We start from the raw sequence: 21500 nt of genomic DNA on the forward strand, positions 1-21500 counted from the left end.
AAATTATGTTCAGACAGAATTGGAGCTTCCAAGCATGCTTTAGAAATGAACCTGCCACGATAACAACTTAACGAGGAGTTTTCTATCTATGTGAGTTAAAGCAATAGCACAGTGGGTATAGCACATGCCGTGCATGTGACTAATCCAGGAGTGATTCCTGAGTGCAGAGCCAAGAGTAACATCTGAGCTCTGCCAAGTATTGCCCAACACACCCAAAAATTGTTTTCTATTACAATTTTTCAATTGAATCATCCACTCTTTACCAGTTTTATGAGGGCTTCTAGCTAAATAGGGGTATGCAAGTAGCCTAAGTCTCCTCTGAAAGCAGCAAATAGAGCTGAAAAGACTGCAGGGCATCTTAGACAGGCCATACCTGGTAACTGATATAGGTCCATGCAAAAAAGATCCACACTGGGAGTCACCAACTTGGGATGCAGCTGCAAGGTGAATATCCACAGTTCACAGAAAGCCCTAAACATACCACGATAGTTTTACATCAGACACTGGAACAGCTTTAAGTTAAGCCCTTGGAGATGGAAAATGGTTGAGATGGAAAATGGTTTTGGAGTTCAGCAATTTTGGCCTCATAGCTGGGTAGCAGCAGGGCATACACCAGTGACCACATTAGCACCCTAGGTGTTCTCTGGTTCCATAACCAGACTCTAACGATACTGCCAGGAAATGTAACTAGAATTCATTGTTAATGTCCTTCCTGCCAATTCTTGATAGTTTTGTAGCTCAGGGCTGACCACGGTTGGCTGACCATGATGAGTAATCAGTTTTCAGGTTTTGGTTCTCTGGCTTTGGTTTGGGGAATTATAGAACAGGGATACAAATCCTGTATCTTTATTTGCATTTTATGAATGAGGGTAAAAGCTGAGGATCAGCTGCAACCAGACTATTTGCCTAGAGCAGAGTCAGAGTTTGGGTCTGAATGTGAGCTGGCTGCCGGCATCTCCCCATCAAAGGGTCCTGAGAGAAAAACTGGGTGACCTGTGTCTGTGTCTAGGGCTGGAGCCCAAAACACCCAGACAGGTAATACTTCTGGACAGAAACCTGGGCCCAAGGCCATCTCTTCTGAGAAGCAATCTGAGTGATTGCAAAGCCAATAGGGAATTATTAGACAAGAATAGGGACAGGACCAGGACTCAACCAACAACTGGTTTGCCACTCAGCTACTGGCTCATCAAGCACCACAGTTGTTTTCTGACTAATCCTCTGGGCTTATGATGCTTCCCACAGCTTCAAGGGCCATGTGTATCAAGTAGTCCATGGTACAAAGCCCAGATCATAAAATAATACTTCCAGTTTCCAGAACCAGGCTTCCCAATGCTGCAAAGCTCCAAGCTAAACCTCAGGGGCTATGAATGAAACCAAAGGTTCCAATGTATTTAGCCTACCACCCCTTTTCCCAAATAAATCATTCAGTAGTCATCCTCCCTCCCCCAGTGCTGGAAACTGGCCCTCTTTAAATCAGCAAACAGGACACATTCTCCAGATTCTCCAGTAGTTTTCAAAGCTACTACTAACTCCATCATCTCAGTGTTCCTTTTCCCACCTCAAGCATTTATTTCTACTTTGGGCACCACTGGATGAAATTATAGGAACTTTTGTTGCTCTTCAGGAGTCAAAGTCTGTGCCAATTTAGGCCCTTGACATTGGCATCCTGAAAAGTAGCCATAAGGTTACATGTTACACTGAGATGAAAACAATTCCTTAACAGGAAGCCTTGCTGATATTCCAACAAGAGAGTTGATGTTTTTCAGTTTGTTGGATTAAAAATAAAATCAAATTATTCACACACACACACACACACACACTCAATTGAAGCAATTGGATAGTGGGTCGCTACTCCAGCTTAGTAAAGACCAATAATAGCAGAACAACTCAAGACAAAAACCCACACCAAGCAAAACTCAAGAGATTTAATGGATTCTTTTCTGCCACTGCCAAAAATGTTCCCTGTAAAACTTTTCAGCAGAGAGAACTAGTTTTCATTTTGCAAAACACCAAAACAATATAATTGTCATAAAGCTGCCTCTAAGCCCAGCTTCCATAGGCACCTGCAGGAATGATTCATCTGCTCAGCAATAGAATTTTTGTAGGTACCCATCTCTTGCAGATGCCCTGAGAAGTGTCCTGAGTGCAGAGGAAATGCTGTGATCTATATATAGCACTGGCCCATGGCACACAAACATGCAGGGTTAGGAAGATGGTAGTACAAGTGAGATCCACTGTTGGCTCACCTGGAACTGGGCTCCCTGTTGGAGTCAGATGATCCTTTGGGTTCAGAGGAAGCCCAAGGCTATGTGTAGCTGCCCCCCAAAAAACAATAACCTGCTACAAATTCTTCAGGAAAATCAGGAAAGGTCGGAGATATATGGAATGCTTTCATTTTCTTCAACCACTAACCTATTACTCAATATTTAATCATTGAAGGAAATCACAAGCATGCGATACTTGTAGAATGTTCTAGTAATGGCCTCCCAGATCACCCAATCCTAGTGCTAGTACCAACACTATGGGCCCGTACAAAGGAGATCAGATGCCCTTTGGCATTTCAATGAGACTTGCTAATGTTGGTGGACAAGAGAGAGCCTTTGGTCTGTAAGGGGTCTATCCACCTAAAAAGAAAAGTGGATCCTCGATCTCAGGGCCACTCCTGAATGCAGGCCAGGAACAGCAAAGAGGTGTAGAGAGATATGGGAGATCTTTCATGTTGGAAGTTTCTTCTAGTCACGTGGTTAAGAGGCAGATATACAAGGACCTGCATGAATATGGCAAATACGCAGCTCATTTTTCCCTAGGATTCAAAATTGTTAAGAAATCTTTCAGATTCTAAACAAAGGCATCTGCTATGGTTCTTTTTTGGGGGTAGTGAACAGATCAGGGACATGCAAGTGATATTGCAACTTTAATGGTGCTATGCATAGAAAAGACATAGTGACCAGATGACCCAACAAATGTTCTGTGTTGCTTTGTGAATTGCCACTAAGTCCAGCTTCACAAGCATTACCTAAATGCCCACTGACAGACTTGAGACTGAATGCTGACCTGCTTCCCCTATGCAACAAATTTTCATTTTCTCACACATTACAAGGACCTGCTACTATTATTTTTATGTGACTCAAGACAATCCTGTCTCAGAGATAAAAGTCCTCATCCTCATTTTTTTCCATTATTTTGTACTCATAATGTAAGGAAATGAACCTGTAGATTGGACATTTTCAGTATGTGCCAAAGTTAAGTGTCTAGCTTTGGAACTCGTGTAGCCTTTTCATTTTCTGTTTCCCTTTTTTCTGGGCATGGAGTACATTGAGAGGGTGGCATCACTCCCACCCCACACGAGCTCATTGTCTGATGCTTTCTTCACAGAGTTCAACATGTTCCATATGATTGCCGTGGGCTTGAGCAGTTCCATCCTGGGCTGCCTCCTCACACTTCTTGTGTACACCTACTGCCAACGCTACCAGCAACAGTCCCATGATGCCACAGTCATCCACCCAGTCGCTCCTGCTCCACTCAACACTAGCATCACTAACCACATCAACAAACTGGACAAGTATGACTCGGTGGAGGCCATTAAGGTGAGGGACTTGCTTCCAGTGCTTTTCCATGTCTGGGAGAGTTGACCAGTATTTCCCAACCTATAGTTCTTTTGTTCCATTCAATATGTGCTTTCTTGGGGTTGGAACAATAACACACCAGGTAGGGTGCTTGTCTTGCATGCAGCCAACCCAGGTTCAATCCCAGACATCCTATGTGGTTTCTTGAGCCCACAAGAAATGATTCCTGAGTGCAGAGCTAGGAGTAACCCCTGAGCACTGTCAGGTATGTCCCAAAATCTATACATATTTGCCTTCAACCCAGGATAGTTGAGCTCTTTGAAATGACGAGTGGCTTGCACAGCCATGAATGAGGAAGATATCTGTGTTAGAATCTTTAGTTATTACTTTTGAATAAAGGCAGAAAATGGAAGTAGTGTTGACGTTGGAAATTTCATGCATTCTGGTGAACTTAAAAATGTTCACCAGAAATCTCTGATCAGTACACCCCTCCATGCTAATCTAAAACTGAATATGTCTTTATTCATTTCTGTGTTATCAGACACACAAGATCTTTAATCCTTTGTTATGACTAGAGTTTAAGTTTTTTAGACCTAGATTATCATGATCTATTTATTACAAGCAACCATTTTACTTCAGTTATGAGACAAGTAAAACAAATAATATGTACCTAAAGAGAGCCCTCATAGGCTTGACTACTAATTATTCTTTTCTTTCTGATATACTACTAAATATTCATAAATAATTTATTTTTCATAGGCATTTAACAAGAACAACTTGATCCTTGAGGAACGGAATAAATACTTCAACCCGCATCTCACTGGGAAAACCTATTCTAATGCTTACTTCACAGATCTCAATAATTATGATGAGTACTAATAACTTCTATTGGGGAGCTCTTTGGAATTTCTCCATACCTGTGCTCCATGATGGCCTATGTTTCTGAGACTTCTGAGATGAGGTTTGGATCCATTTTTAAGTGCATTTTAAGTCACACATGTCCCATGGCTGCCAAAAACATATCTTTAAAAGCAACAACAATCTAAATATGACACCATGAAAAATCTGGTCTGCAAGACTTGATCACTGTTTAATGAACTGTGGTTGAAAATTGTTTTATTATTGTGTTTTGTCCATTTTTCTAACAATTCCATTGTTTTCTTGAGCCTTTTAATAAAGTCACTGCTCCCCTCCCTCATTGGAAGGAGTGTTTAGAAGTACGAACATCATCTTGCCCTTGAGCATGAATCTTCCTGATAATATTTTAATTTCAGACAAGAGGCACTTTATTGGAGAAACCCATCAGAGATCCGTAAGATTTGATACAAAAAAGACTATAAATGTGACCTTACAGTTATTCACCATGGATCTCCTTTCTTACCAAATCTGGATGACATTGTGAGCTATTTGCCAGCAACTTGTGTGTCTGAATTTGGGATTATCTTTGCCAGAGAAGTACAGAGCTTCAACCACAATAGCACCTGCAGAAATGATATGAGGTGCTCCAGTCTTGGTCTTGAAGCTGCCGCCATGTTGAAACAGTGGAGTGAGCACAGAGAGAACCAAGTTTCCATCACGACAGAAGAGAACTATTCTGGAAGTTGCTGGAAAGTAGCCTAATTATGATGTTTGGATTTTGTGATATTCCAGGGCATTCTCCACCATGGAAGCCCACCCGTCTAGTCCACGGTTACAACTTGATTGAGTCAGTCTGTAAAATAACCACTCAATGAGCATTTGCATAGATGCCACATCTCCTCATTCTTTGAGAAGAAAATTCTCAAACAGCCTGGATGCCCATGAGGTGAAGATTCTAAAGTACTAATGTGCAAGTCAAAACAACTTTTTATTTCTTTTCTTTCCAATGGATTCCCTGGACATCCATCAATCCCTGCCCAGAGCATTAAGATTTGTAAAGCTAGCTTTCTGCCACTGCTGACATGTACTGTACATACAGAAGTAGTTCCCAATGTCTTCACAGTCATTTGCTGCCTCTAGTTCTGGAGAGAGGGTGATATTTGGCTCTGGTGCCTTCCATTTCCTATCTCAATGTTGCGTTCCCACCCACTACCCCACTGATCCTAAAGGCGCTGTCCTGGAAACAATATTATTTCTAATTAGACCATGTGAGAAATCAGGGTACCTGGAAGGAAGACTAGATATAGTCCTGTGATTCTGAGCATTGATCAACCTTTCAGAGAGTAGTACTATCTGATGGTACAGATGGTAGTACAGATGGTAGTACTATTCCAAAGTGGGGGCAAATATGATCAGTCACCAAAAGCAGATACATAACTTGTTATCATAATTGGTTGTTAAGAAAAAGATAGATGGTCACCCAAAGACCCTGTTTGTTGAGAGTAAGGTATGGTTGGACAATGGAGCACATTCTTATTGTGAAAGGGCCCTTCAGATCTGTGAGAATATGTCAGATGAATAGTGAACATACTTTGACTCTACTCAATGTAAAGAAACAGTTACACCATTGGTAGAAAAATCCTGTTTAGCAGTTTAAAGTATGGGGTTATGGACAGTATGCTCTGCCTTTGAGTGTAGAAATCACTCTTCTCGAGTCAGACTAGAAATGGAAGGTGGACTCGGACTGCTCTGGGGATTACAGATGTAAAGTGTTCTGGGTCTTTCCATAGGTAGTTCAAGTTGAATCTCTTTAGAGGCTGTATGAGATTGTTCTACCTACAGCCAGGCTCCACCCACAAGAAGGAGAAGGATTGGTGACAAGTGTCTTTCCTTGGTTCCTGGTAGAATTTTTGTTAACAACTTTGGCTTGCCCTATGCTTTCGTAAATGTCACTCTTTAAGTGAATGTTCACCAGGAAACATAATTTAGCTATTTTCCATTCACCCCACCTCCACCCCAGTGTTGTCTACACTCTCATGGTCATTTGATTTTCATTTATGATCATTTGATTTTCACTGTTGTTGATATCAGGTTTCTGTAGTTAAAGATGCTGGAATCTGTCTATATACTACATTGAAGTCAGTATGATGTGGATATTTCAAGCAAGTGTTGCTGGCTTTGATGGAAATGTTTTCTAAGTGACATCCCCACTGGTCTTACTGAGCCTCATCCAATTACTGGCCAACATGTTGGCCTAAACAGGATTCACATGTTGTTGGTGACGTATCTCTGAGATAAGTGTGCAGGATGGTCACTACAAAGGGATCCTCTCTTTTTGCCCTATTCCATTCTCCATTCAGTGAGAAATTTTTCAGACCCTCTTCCTTTCCTCTTGTTTAACCAATTATGAAATAATTTAGAGTAATTTCTGTTCCAGTCTAAGTATTATAACCATTGACAGAGTAACTTGATTTTGTGTGATCATGGTCATGTGTGCATATAGCACCTCCATAGTCCTTGCCACCATATGTTCTTCACAGAGCAGCTCTTCTGTAAATTGGAGGCTTGAAATTTCTAATGAAATCTTGCTGGTCCTAGTGTGTGTTTCTGAATACCTTTTTTATTCTTTTATTTTCTTTTCCACCTGGCTCTCCACTTTATTTCTTTAACCCTCACTACCTCTCTCTTCTCTCTTTTCTTCTTTCTTGATTCGAGCAACACAAATAGACTGATATTTGAAAATTGGACCTCTTAATCAAATGACATTGGTCATGTGTTAATCTCTTGGGTTATCTAGAAAAAAGAGAAGATAGACTTTTTCCTATGAATATGCTTTATTTTCACACTTAATCTTATGCTGTGATAGGTTCCCATGCAGAATGGGATCTAGATGAGTAATGATGTCATTAGTGTCATTCCAGGGTACACAGGAGTAGTAGAACATGACCACTGCACGCTGCACGTGGCCTTTCTAATAACCCCCTTCAATAGGAGACTTTGCTGGAACTTGAAATCATCACCTCTAAATGATATGATATGGCTACAGACACCAGTAAGTTGTAGGTGCTATGTAGATGCTGGGTCAGGAAGGGTCCTCAGAAGACACATTATCAACTGGTTCAGGATACATGATCTATATAGAGAATTGAGAATCTGGGATCTATACACACAATTCTGGGAATATGTGATCTATATACACAGTGTTTGATATACATGATCTATATACACAATTCTCAAGGTTCATGTTCTATAGACATAGTTTGATCTCTGGATTCTAATGGGTTTGACTTCCAGAATATTGGCCTTTCAGCAAGGGGGTCCCTATTCCATACTTATCTGAAAAATACCTGAATATCAAAGCCAAAGTATTAATTATAGATCGGTTGGTACAATCAGTAGTTGGATCATCTTCAATGTCATGGAGTGTGTTAGCCCAGGTAATTTTTTTTTATCTCCAGGCACATCTTCACTATGTCTTCAGTCTATATCAAAGTAATGATTTACCCTCATCTCATCTTAGAGTGTATCATTTCTCTTCTTTAGAGGTCTCTCTATCTCTGTCATATCAAATTTCAACTGAGTTATCTTTTCTGTGTAGCCCCTCTCTCAGTGTACACTGGTTGTTGTTAAGGTTACACATATGTGGTGCTCCTTCATGTCTTTTCCCTTATTTTCAGGACTGTTTCATGTGAAACCACTTGCAGTACTGACTTTTCCTCCAAAGGCATTGATGTAGTTTAATGTCAAGTGTCTTTTCCCCTTCAGTGTTTTCTTCTATGTGGCATGTTGGCTGAGATGGCAAGCTGGAAGAGGTGTCTGCGATACATATCTGCACATGTTAGGTGTCAATCTGGGTGCATGGAGCTGAATCTGCCTCCAAGCAGTCCTCCTGATGTGGGCTGTGACCAAGGTCTATTGACCTGTTGATCACTGTCTTAAAGAGAGAAAACAAAGACTGTAACAGCGCATATTGACACGCTTCTTCTTCAAATAAAACTAAAGTTCAGATATCTCATTGGCCATGCTCAGCACATCCTTTCCAAAATCTAAATTATTTCTTTAGATGCAATTTATTTCTTTAGATGGGTGATTTCTGTTGACAGGACATTACCAAATTTGCTTATGTACACCTACCCTCGATTACCAATTAGAAAGCACCAGAATTCCATTCAGAGCTTCTGCTTCAGGTCAATGACTGTGAAATAGGAAATCCTAAAGTAGAAATCACTCTGACTTGAGAAAAGTACAGAAGAGAATGACAAATACTGCATAGTGTTTGGAAATGAGGGATCATTATGGATTTTATTCCCTATTAAGATCATGAGAACTAATTGATGTCAATGCCTTTGGAATACTATCAATTCTAACCCAAAATATTTAGATGATCTGCTTTGCTAACCTGATGCAACTCAGGAAATATATATATATATATATATATTGCTTTAATTCTGCTTCTTTTTTCTTTTGAAAATTGAAAGAGATGTAATGTTGGATTACTGGCAAGGAGTTCTAAACTAATGATTACATGGTCCTTTTTCAGTGAACTTATATTGAAATGTGTTCTGCATGTATGGGAGAACAGATGGATTAAAGATTTTTCAATATCCTATATTGTATTATAAAATATGTATACAGATAACAGAAGTATCTGTTCTTTTCCAAATATAGAGCTCATACTTTGGTGAGACATTGAATCCCAATTCTGAGCTTGACATGCATTTAGCAGTTTCTATCAAAATCTGTCACATAGAGGGATTTCCAGAGATAGTATTAGTTCTTCCATAGAAAGCAGTCAAACTGATTACTTACAAACCAGTCAGGACAAATTTTCATCGAACAGGTATTTTAGTGCATCAATATCATGAGTGTCACTAGTCAAGGATGCCTAATGACCTCAAAGGAGAAAAGGAAAGAATAAAATAAAAAATCTTTGATATTCCTTACAGTATCATACAGGACTTTCAATATCATTTATTTTATCTCTGCATATTGAGCCTAGACTCTGGTACCAGTTGTTCAAACGTGACTGTTATATCTTATCTTTTTTTCACTATTGATGACCCAGTGATGTAAATATTAGAGGAATTGTAGTACAGATGCTAGATGAATACAATATGGGAGCAAAGTCTGGATTCTGGAAAGAGCCCCTTCGATTATGTCATTAGAGAGGGCATGATTAGCCACACTCTATCTGTGCAGAATTGACTTGGAATATAATCAAGTTTGAGATAATCGGGTGTTATTTCATCAGGCCATTATTGATTGTGATTCCAACCAGGAGATTGATTGACTGGACTTTATGGAACATCATATTCACTTGTCTCAACTCAGGAATAGAAAAACAAAAGCAATGTGCATCATTGTAGGAAGTGATTTTTACTCCAATGGGGAAAGGATGGCTGCAAATATGGTGCTCAGAGTTTAGGGGGACCATATCTCCAGCATCCAGCCACTGACATAATTATTTCATGTATCCCCACTGTGGCAGGAATGTTATCACTATCTAAGTACTTCAGATTTAGTTACTGTCCCTCTTTGGGCTAGAATGTCTAGAATGTCCTTTAGGAAAGGGACAATGGGCCTGGGAAGGGACTGACAACCACTTCATACATCACCTTTCCTTTTGAGTCATGTCAACAGCATCCCTTGTTCGCAAAGTCATTATGTCTCAGAGAAGGAGGACATGAACAATTTTTTCTATTACTGTGGATTGCTTTTTCCATATACTATGACTGCTGACCCAAATAAAATGTATTTCTACACTTCTGGAAGAAAGCACAGTATGAATTTCAACTCAAGTTTCTCCATTTGCCATCAAGTATTATCGTCTTCCCCCAAATGCACAAACTTGGCCCAAGACATGAATCTTCAAATGTGTTAAGCAAAATCCTTGTTCATGCCACTTGATGTAATTTTTAAAGATGTTATGAAATGTCAAATGCCTTCTGTATTCATTTGCTGTTGCTGTTTTGTGATATGAAATAAACTTATTTGCAATTGTTTCTTTTTTTAAATTTTAATTGAATCTTCTCCCAAACCCCAACTTCTCCAAAGTCTCATGACAGGAAGTTTACTGGCCTTAAAATTAATTTTTAAAAGACTATATATGAATCATTATGGAGCTTTTTTAGAAGGAGATAGCATTGCTTTTTGGAGGAAAAAGGAACTTAGTTGGAATGCTCATGGATTGCTGGTGTTTCTTTACTGGACTTGGGTTTACCATTCTTGCTTTTCAGTTCTTATATTCTATTATCAAGATTTTACCCAAAACTCTGTTAAAATGTGCAACATAAGTTTTCAGTGGTGTTTACTTGAGAGTGTTTTTTATTTTCCACTCAAGGATCTCAGGTGCTCTTGAGATAGTGTCTAGGTCTGTATCTGAAAACACTATATCATGACGACTTGCAGATATGGTATTTGCAAAAGTCATCTGAGGACACCAAGCACAGAGGTCAGGGTAGGGAGCTAATTGCCTGTTGGACACAATACAGGAAAGTGAGTGTGTTGGAGGAAAGGTTAGTCCTCCAGTCAGCAAAGACCCACACACCTTTTCTAGCTCCAAGAAAAACAGTTATATGATAAAATGAGCTGTTGTTGCAGAAGTGAAAATGCTGTTCTCAAGCACTGTTCTTGGAGTCGCAAGTATTTCTAGACCCCAAATCTTTTTCACTTTTGTTTTTAAATCAAGAAATCCATGAAGAGTGATCCTGAGTATGACCAACAGAACAGCATCCTGCCTTCACAGCAAGTCCCTCCTCCCACCTTTCAGCCAACATTTTTGGGATAAAATAAGAGAATTCTGATTATGTACTGATTATGTATAAATTGTATTATATTTTTTGTACTTATGTTTTATGTAAATAATTGTCTCATTCTATTGTACGTGAGCATTGAAATAAATCCTATCATTTAGGAAACAGTTTTGTGATCTTTCTTTTTCCCTGTCCTCAAAATCTTGTATGTCCTTATAATGGTGAGGCCAAAGATTGGTTGAAGAAGGTATTTGTCCACATGGTCTGAGAGTGTGGAATAATTATTTCCTTTAACATGACACCTAAAGAAGTCTGCACCTTTTGTCATCCTAAGACTTCATGGATGATGACAGGGCCAACTGCATGGAGATCATGGGAGGCAGCAAAGAACATTTGCAGCTGTTTCTACAAGAGAAGGAAATAAGTATTGATGCATGTCATTGTCTTTGGTTTATTATATGTTGATTGGTCTCAGATGCTGTGAAGATTTATGTATAAGAATTAACTTCTAATCCACAAGTCATAGTACATTCCCTGTTGATAAAACACCATTTTTTGGAAGGACAGATCACTTTCTACCAGCACGAACACTATAAACTAGTTAAGCATAATTTAATTTTTTAAATCCAAAAACAATACTATTTTTATCTCCATTTGTGCAGAATATTCTAGGGAATATACAGTTGAAAGAATAAATCCTAAAAGAACTTATAGGTCTGTCAGCTCTGAGACCCAGAATAGTTTCCTATAGCAATTTGAGAAGATCTGGTTTACCCCTTTCCCATTGAATACAATAACAATCTAGTAGATGCATACTTGTGTGTTTGTTAGCATTCTCTGAAGACTTTTTTTAGTTACTCAGGGCCAGATAAGTAGTACAACAGTTAACATGCTTGCCTCACATGTGACTGAGTGATTCAAACTTTGTCACCTCATAGTCCTTCAGGCATAAGTACAGTTGAGAACATCCCTCCAAGCACCATTTGGCATGATTCAAAACCCTCCTTTCATCAAAGAAGCTAAGCATATGCTTATCTGTAGGAAGCCCAGGTTCATTTCTCAGCATGCTCTTCTCTCCTGAGCACAGAAACAGAAGTAGGCCCTGAGCACCATTGGGTATGGTCCCAAATAATGATTTAAATAATGACACCCAGAGTGCCTTCCAAAATTTAAATTCAGGGTCTTAAACTTTTTATAAACATGCATGCTCACACACAAAACAACTAATGTTTCTATGTTAGAGAATGAGTGGAATAACTGTACATTAATTTTTTTCTTGTTGCCTTTTTTCTGACTCATCTATAGAGATGTGTTCTAATATTTAGATGTTCTCATGCAGTACTCATTTATCCAACTCTTTTTTGACTCTGGTTCATTTGTTCTTATTACCTTTCTGGTTCTTTTTGAAGTGTGCCAGGTAAATTTCCATTGAAAGTGTCTCCTGGAGCTCAGAGTGAAAGCAGCAGAAATGATTGAACGCCCTGACTGCATAACTGTAGGTGTTGAAAGTGAGAGGAAATTGTCCTTAAAATCATCCTGAAGCAGCATTATTTTCTGGAATTATACTCAGTGTATTTCTTTATATCAGAGGTGATTGTATTTATAAAATCAAACAGGAAATGAAATCTAAAATGACTTCCCTTCCAAACTTGTCATACATCCACATTCCTTGGCTACCTTTGAGCATTCTTCTTGTGATCACAGTCAAAAGTGGACCAGGGAGATAGAATTCACATACAATGAACATGTGTTAATTTGAAATGATGGAGAGAGCTTTAGACTGGGTGGAGAAATGTACAGAAAAAATGTACATTGTACATTTACTGTTTCTAATTTGAAAGTAGTATTTTTGGTATCACAATATATTTTGATATATTATCACAATATAAGAATAATATATGATAATGAGTCATCACAGATATCTTGGCTAAGTAATAATACTGTGGTTGTACCCAGGTATTTTGGGTGGCTTTTGCAAGAGAGCCCAATATCTGTTACAACGGTGGTTTCCTGGATCAAATTCCTTAGAAAGTCAAGAGTGAGGCTAGCACTTCATTGCTTTGGGGTGATAGGATGAGAAACAAAATTGTATTTTCAACAGCAAGCTGTTTTGCATATCCATTTCCACTGTTCCAAGCATTTTTCAGGTTCAAGTTGGTTTTCAATTTTCAAACACTGGTTAAGATCAAAGAGCCATTCCGATGTAGAGTGAGTTAGACTTGGGACATCATGAGAGGTGAGGAGAACATCCAAAGTTACCATGTTCTTTTCTTATTTGTTTGAGAGACTAAAGATTCCACATTCTGTAATCCCACTCCTTATGGAAACAAGTCTGGAGCAGGGGTTGCCATGGGAAATAAACCAGCCCAAGCTTGAGGGGATGAAACAGTGCATGGTCGGGTAGCTCTCTGTCTCTTGAGCAAGAGCGCAAGCTCTTTAGTAAAGAATAGAGACTGAGCCAGCCTCAGTATTCTTGAGACATGTAAAACATCATGGTATGTTGGAAATCTTTGTTTTTGGTAAGACCAAATTTTAAACAAACAGATACAAAGAAGCCAGGAATGATCTTTGTCTTGAGTTAAACCAAGTTGTAATTCATGAACCAGCAGGAGTACTTACGGTTTACTCCTGGCTTTGAGCTCAGGGATCAGTCCAGGTGAATTTGGGGAACCACAAGGGACACTGGGTTTCAAAACCAGGTCTGCCTCATGCAAGGCAAACACCCACTGTGCTATCACTTTACACCTGTTCTCTTGTTTTTGAATTTCAAGTCCTTGATCAAAATCTCTTCTGCTAGATGATGCAGGTTACAGGATCTCTTGGTGCTTTTCTCTCAGACCCCCTGGTGGACAGCCATCATTCCTCCCTGAGAATGGTGGTGGCAGCAGCAGCAGCAGCATGGCACTGGGGAATCCCACTAGAAAGACAGAAGAGCAGCCTAACCAAACAGCTTCTCAGAACAGGGCTTCAGATAGTGTAGCTCACTGGGTCCTCTTCACAAACAATATATCTCACATGCCTCTGACCACCCCCGTATTTTTTCTCCCTTCTCTTTTTGGTTTCTAGCTTAAAGTCCCAGAAACTGGTGGGGGGATTGGTTACAGTGAGAATTTCTAGTTGGAAAGGAAAGTGGGGAGATCTCTCATTTTACAGAGTGGAAAAGGGTAACCTGGAGCCATGGGCAAATGCTGGACAGAGAGGCAGCTTCAGACAACGTAGCTGCACTCATTTCCTCGCTCTTCTAGTGGCCACAAGTCCACAATTCAGGTGCCAGCAGATTTGATTTCAGGTATCCAGATGTTCCATTCTAGATGTCCCTCCACCCCAGAACCCATTCAGGGATTATCTCTTGCCTACTATTTCCTACTATGCCCACTTGTGTAGTTTGATTGCATCTCTCCTTTTACTTGTCCTCTCCTTGATATCCAGCTTCACCTTTAATTGATACATTTAGAAGAATAGTGGTATTTTCTGTAGGTCATTTTCCTCTGGAGCCTGTCTTATGGTCATTGCATCTGAGGTCAATCAATTTTCAGTTTGTTTGGGGGAGTTCTCCTATATGTTGGGTTTTGAAATATGTGCTGTGTATGGACTCACTCTCTGACAAAGGGCATCTGAGATGTTAGTTGATTAGAAATTGGAACTGTTGTGAAGGATTGACAATGAGAATTAAAATCCCAAATGACCAAGAGTCCAGTAGATATGGTTAGTCTTGACCAGCAGAGGAGAAACAACTCAATCCTCACAAAAGCAGATCTCAGTATAAATGGGAGAATTGAAAATATTGGTGTTTGTTTCTTTAGTAAATCAAGATAGTTTTATTGAACAAAATGTACTTAGAAAAACATGAGAGGAGACATGTTCAAGAGCAAAAACTGGGCAAAAAGGCAAAGAGTGGTATGTGTTCAGGGGAGAACATTGTCTTGAAAGAACAAGTAAGGATGTTAATTTTTTAAATGAATGCATCATTAAAATTTTTAAGTGACATGACTATAAAGAAACTCAAGAAACGAAAAATTTTCAGTATTTGAAATCTTTTTCTGCCTCAATCTCAGATGCAGGAAAGTAATTCTATAGATTAAGAAATTTCCTGACAATATAAAGAACCGTGTAAAGTAATAAGGTCTATAAGAGGCAAGAAGAGTCATACCTGACTAGTTCCTGGAGTAAAAAAAAGAAACAATGCAGGTCACTGTGTTTAAAACTCACAATCTCTGATGGCCTGGCCAAGGGAATGGACTTCAGGGTACTCAGACCTTCTAGGAGAACAGTGTTCTTCATGCTAAAGAGGGTAAAGGGATGATACAGAAATCTTTATGAAGCCTGAAGTCCATTAATATTACAGTAAACCAACACATAGGCAACCATTCATTTGGAACTTACCTTCTGAGCAGGGAACTACTAGACCATTCTCCATGCATTCAGCCTCTCACAAAAAGCCCTTGGACTTCTTGAAGTTAGCAAACAGCAGCACCTAGGAAGTGTCTCAGTTTTAGATTCAGCATGAGGACATAGGTTGGATAAAAGAAAGAGTAATACAGAACAGGTTATATATAATATACTCTATGTAATATAGTAATAGAAAAAGCAGCAAATGTACCAAGCAATACTTCCTCACCTTTCATGAGGTCCCAAGTTTAACTCACTCTACATCAGAATGGCTCTTTGAACTTAATCAACGTGGGAATTAAAAACCGATTTGGACCTGCAAAGTGCCTGGAGCAGTGGAAATGGAGAGGCACATTGTCAGCTTGTAGGTGAAATACAATTTTGTATCTCATCTTTTCATCTTAGTTCTTGTATAACTAGATGCTAAACCTAATCCCAGCAAGACTGTAGTAGGAGATGGAACTCAAAAGGGATCCATAAGGGTCATCAGGAGCATCAGGTTTTGTTCATGTATGTTAGTGTCTTAATTAGAAGATGCATAGATGAGCTTCTTCTCTACACAGAGGCCAGTCAAGGACATGACGGAACAGTGGACAAAAGCAGTCACCTAGAAATCACTAATCACACTGGATTTGCTGGTACACTTGACCATGGGCTTTTGAGCTCTTGAACTGTGGGGAAAAAAGAGAATGTTGATTATGTACCCTACATTCTTCAACCTCCTCCCACCTCTAGTTCCCTTTCAACCTCCCTTTTGTTCTGCAACCCTTTGTCCTATTAACTGTCCCCATAGCCTCATGTTGTGACCCTATTTATGATACTTTAGCTATGGCCTCTATGGAATATTCTAGGGGCTTTAAGTAAGTCCATATGGCCTCAGTTGAGAGATGCTGGTTTAATACCAGTGGGAGAAATTTGTTGTGGCAGCCCAAGCTTGAGCATGATGCATTGGCTATCCTGGGAAAACAGGCCAGAAGCCTCACCACTGTCCATAAGGGATGTGCCAAAGAATGTCAGAATCACCCACATTCATAATGTTCCACAAAACATTGAATTTCCTTTAAATTATTTGAGAAAATAAATGTATTAACATGCCCCTTAGAACTTGATATGATAGAATTAATCCATATATATATGTATATATATGTGTGATCTATATGTGTATATATAAGAGAGGTTTTGGGGCCACTTTTGCCACTGACTTAGACTTACTCATAGCTCTGTACTTAGAGATCACTTGTGGAGCTCAAGGGTTGAGACTCCTCTGAGCTTCCTATTTTGGGGGGGTACACCCAGTGATGCTCAGGGATTACCTCTGGCTATACACTGAGAAATCGCTCCTGGCTTGGAGGACCATATGGGACGCTGGGGATCAAACTGCAGTCTGTCCTAGGTTAGTGCATGCAAGGCAAATGTCCTACCGCTTGTGCCACCACTCTGGCCCCTCTCTGAGCTTCCTTTTAAGTTACATGCTAACATGCTTATAGGTACCTGGTAGTTTATGAGAATGGAAGATTGTCCCACAATGAATGAAGATCACTTGGTAACATCCTGAAGGTCTCACAGCAAAGTCAAAAGTCAAGGCTGGATGTGACTGAATCAAAGATTTCTGTGGCTCTTAGAACACCTAAACTTGAAATGATCCTGGTGCTTAAAAATCACCAAAGGTACTTTAGTGTGCCACTCCAAGAACAGAAAAGAAGGAAAAATATGATGGTCTGGGAAGGAGAGTTAGGGTAGAGCTGGCATGCTGAGGAGAGACAACTTTTTTATGCAGTCCTTTGGACAGGGGCAATTAGGGTCCATCTGAACCTTATAATAAAGTGCAGCAGCTGATATTATTTCAGAAAGGAATAGTCCATGCACATCCTCTGAGGCAACAGATGTGCAAGTGTGAGACAACAGGGATAATGCAGAAGGCTCTGGTGATCACAGAATAGGAGAGAGAAGATCTAAGGAGAGGATGAAAGTTCCAGTGGGCAGGGGACGAGCTTTGAGTCAGGGCAGGCCCCTCTGACTTAGCAGTCAGCAGATGCCAAGTCTAGCCCTGAGTGAGCAGCAGAATGTGGAATGAGTGCTCAGTTCTGAGAATAGAGCCAACTGTCTCATTACCTGAGATACCACCATGGTCAGCCTCAGTGTCCTTGAGTGTGTTTTCAGAAAACAAATTTCAGCTGTGTAATAAAATTAACAGAGCACCTAGTTAACAGTAATCCTATTGTTGAGCTGTTCAAAGATTTTCTGGGCTTGGTGATAGACGTCTTGTTTGAAATGGGGAGAGCCTATTACTCAGTGTAAAGTCTGTTTCTAGGACCCTGAGGGGAACCCAGACAGTCATTTGCTAAATTTCTGGAGATCATTGGAAATAGAAGGATTAGCAGCATGGAAACTTCAGCAAGGAAGGGATTTAGGAGGGAAATCCAGGTGGGCTGCAGTGTTTCATCCTGACTTTTAGAACTGGGTGCTATCATTGTGTAGGCTTTGTTTACAAAATGTTGACAGGCTAAAGCCCAAAGCCAGTTAAACACAGGAAATCCACACATGGATTCCTTAGAGAGACTATTGCCCATTTTGTCTCATTGAGAAAAGAGGCTGACCTAGTTTGTGGTTTGCTTATGAACAGCTTTTATCTCTGCCTATATCATCTATGACTTGCTGATAGACACACCAAGTTCAAACACTTGGAGTAAGACATAGGAAACATGTCTAGAAAACTTGTACTTGCAACTTGACCTCCCAGGCAATTTGTTACCAGGTGTGTGATGATGCCCTTAAAAAATGGTCTCATTAAATGGGAGAGGTAACACTTGAGATGAAGGTGGAAGAGACCGCTCTGTGGCGCTCTCCAGTCCCTTCCTGATGTGATGCAAAAGGCCTCATAGTGAGTAGTTGACTAACCAGAGTGAGGCCCTAATAATGGAGCAGGAAATATTGCAAGCTTTACTTACAATGTCTATTGCTACTCTTAACAGTATCATCAACTGTAGATAACAGGGGTCATAGTCAATGTAAAAAGCTTACCACTATCATGGGTTCTTCTGATAAGTGCTAAATAAATGAGCTTGTTGGTTCTAATTCAGGGTTCAGCCCTTTTAGGGACAAGTCTAGCTGGGCCTTTCAGCATAAGTCTTGTCTTTACTTCATCTCCAATTGCTACTAATGATTCCTGAGAGGGAAAAAAGGTCACAACAACCACAAGGTTGAACAGCTGTGCCTACAATTCAGGAAACTCCCACTTTCTATTTGTTTCTGGATCATTTCCAGCATAATGGACAGACCCATAGTGGAATAGGCGTGTTCGTAGGAAAAGTGCCACTGCTAGTGCGTTTTTGCTCTGTAACTTGGAAAGATTGACTTGGCAGAGAAATAAGAAATGAGTTTTATTTTTCTCAGATGGAAGTGATCTCTCAAGTAGATTTTGCAGACAGATAGATAGAGGATGGGGGGGGGGCTGCAACTAACTTTTTAAAGATACAGTAAAACTTAAGAATTGCTCAACCCAGGGGCTGGAGCAGTAACGCTGGGTTTTGTGTTTGCCTTGCATGCAGCCAAACCTGATTCGATCCTGGCCTCCCATATGGTCTCCCAATCCTGCCAGGAGTAAGCCCTGAGCATTGCCAGTTGTGGCACAAAACAAACAAACAAATAAGAATTGCCCAGCCCTGAAGTAGCCCAAAGACAAGATAATCACATCCTCTTGACATGCAAATCCTGAGCTTTTAGAAGATACAGAAACTGAGACAATACTCAGAGTAGGACCCTCAGAAAAAGAGACACTACAGGAAACTAAAGATGGTGACATTATGGGAGGAGAATCGAGAGTCTAAGACTTTCCCTAAGCTGAAGAACATGCAAATTAATTTCTATTTGTTCAGAGAACTCTAGGCCAAAATAATTAGGAGAAATTTTATATAACCTCCAAGAAGCCATTTTCTGCCTCCTCTCACTCTGGAGAAGCCTGTCTTCTCTCTTGAACAAGTATTCCTCTTTCCTTTCACATCCCTTTACATCTAAGTCAACTTCTTTCAAAAAGATCTATTTGGCTTCACTATTTTGCCTTCAGAAAAATCTTTGCTGAAAGGGAAGGTGACAGAGTTGAAACACCTGTGAGGAGATTAGGGCTGAATTTCCTGTCCTACAAATAGCAATTAATTCCTTGTTCCAGTCAGAGTTTGCAGCTCCCTGAGATACTGTGTGGCAGGGGTCCTCTGCTATAGCAAATGGATTTTAGAAGCAGCTTGATGGCTGCTTTGTGGAGCTGATGTGATGTGATCACCCATGACTTTACCACTCCTGATACACACCAGACAATTTTTCCAGGTGGCTACAGTGAGTTGAATGAAACATTGGAAGCCACTCTTTTCTTGGACTACCTTGCTCCCCCTTTACTAGGCTGCCCTGCATTATAGAGAAAGGAGGAGGAAGGTAAGAAGATAAGGTTTCTAGCAAGGTAAGAAGGCAGGTTTTCCAGTAGGATTTCTCTTCGAACTTTAATAATTTCCCTCTCTTGGGGCAGGGGCAGGCAGTGATGGAGACAGGGGTTGCAGGCTGCAAGGTGTCTCAGTTTGTCAGCTATGTGTCTTTTTGTTAAACTGGGAGAGAATAAGTAGAATCCAAAAACTTTTAGTTTCCCATCTGGCTTATGCAAGGATCCACACTCAACCCAAAAAATCATGGTGCACTTATTCTCCATACATGACAAGGGGTAATAAAAATTAATCGCTGTCATAACACAAACAGATGGAGTATAGAAGTATATAATCTTCAGCCCAGAAATAGACACATTTTAAGAAATAAAATTTTCAGGAAATAAAGTTGCTAAGGTCATTCATTGGGGAGAGGATAATAATTTCCAGAAGTGATTCAGGGAACAATTGAATATAGGAAAATAAGTTACAATAATTACATTATACTTTATATATACATTAACTAATGCAAAATATATCAGACCTAAAGGCAAGGGCTACTGCTATAATACATTTAGACTACAATCTCTTGTGATCTTGGGTTAGGCAAAGATTTATTAGAGTACTAAAAGCACAACCTATGAAGAAAAAATATGTAAAAATATACTTTTGAAAAATGGAAGATGTGCCTTTTGAACGACCCTGTTAATCAAATGAAAAATAAAACCAAATTCTGGGAGAAAATATTCACAAGATGAATCAGGCTCATGATTTAAATATGTTCCTCCTCAAAGAAAAGACACAGCAAAATATGCGCATGAGAAAGTGGCTAACATCACAGCCCTTAGAGACACATAGAGATAGGACAGCAGGTAGGGCTTTTGCCTTGCATACAACCAGGTTTCATTGCCAGTACTACATTCATCACTGAGTTGCAGTGTAGGAAGGTTTTCACAGGTTCCTATAATCTTTTTTTTTTTAAATATGGAACTCTTAGTAAATGTGCTTGTCATTCTTGCATAGGGACCATGCTAATTTTCTCTGTATTTTTCCAATTTTAGTATATGTGCTGGTGAAGCAAGCAACTCTATGATCTTTCCTATGACTTCATGCCTTTATTATTTTTGGAAGTTGGGGTGGGAACCATCTTTTCACTAAATCTTCAGTGACATCCTTCTAGCAACTTTGAGGCATGCTAAAAAAGTTGCAGCTTCTAGAAATTGAGCTTCTGTATGACCCAATAATACCTCTTCTAAGGATATACCCCAGAAATGAACAAAACAAAATACAAAAATGCCCTCTGCACTCCCTATATTTAGCACAGCACTAGTTACAATAGCTAAAATCTGGAAACAACCCAGGTGTCAACAACAGATGAGTGACTAATGAAACTGTGGTACATCTACACAATAAAATACTATGCAGTTGTTAGAAAAAATAACATCATGAAATTTGCTTATACATGAATTGACATGGAGACTAAGTGAAATGAACCAGAGGGAAAGGAATAGACATAGAATAATCTCACT

General features: G+C 39.7%; 1 protein-coding gene and 1 non-coding gene across 2 annotated transcripts in view; one reads left to right on the plus strand and one right to left on the minus strand.

Annotated features, from left to right (window-relative positions):
* Nucleotides 1–4556, plus strand: part of SEMA5A (semaphorin 5A) — a 450728-nt gene extending 446172 nt beyond the window's left edge. Inside the window, exons 22-23 of the mRNA XM_049767907.1 lie at nt 3376–3587; nt 4326–4556. Of these exons, the coding sequence (XP_049623864.1) occupies nt 3376–3587; nt 4326–4445 (332 nt within the window). The 3' untranslated portion in view covers nt 4446–4556. The remainder of the gene's footprint in view (nt 1–3375; nt 3588–4325) is intronic.
* Nucleotides 4557–20949: 16393 nt separating this feature from the next.
* On the minus strand, nt 20950–21052 carry LOC126002300 (U6 spliceosomal RNA). Its single transcript, XR_007493049.1, has one exon. It is a non-coding gene; the product is annotated as a U6 spliceosomal RNA (small nuclear RNA).
* Nucleotides 21053–21500: the final 448 nt, after the last annotated feature.

This window comes from Suncus etruscus, chromosome 2, assembly GCF_024139225.1.
Source record: "Suncus etruscus isolate mSunEtr1 chromosome 2, mSunEtr1.pri.cur, whole genome shotgun sequence".
Taxonomy (NCBI): Eukaryota; Metazoa; Chordata; class Mammalia; order Eulipotyphla; family Soricidae; genus Suncus; species Suncus etruscus.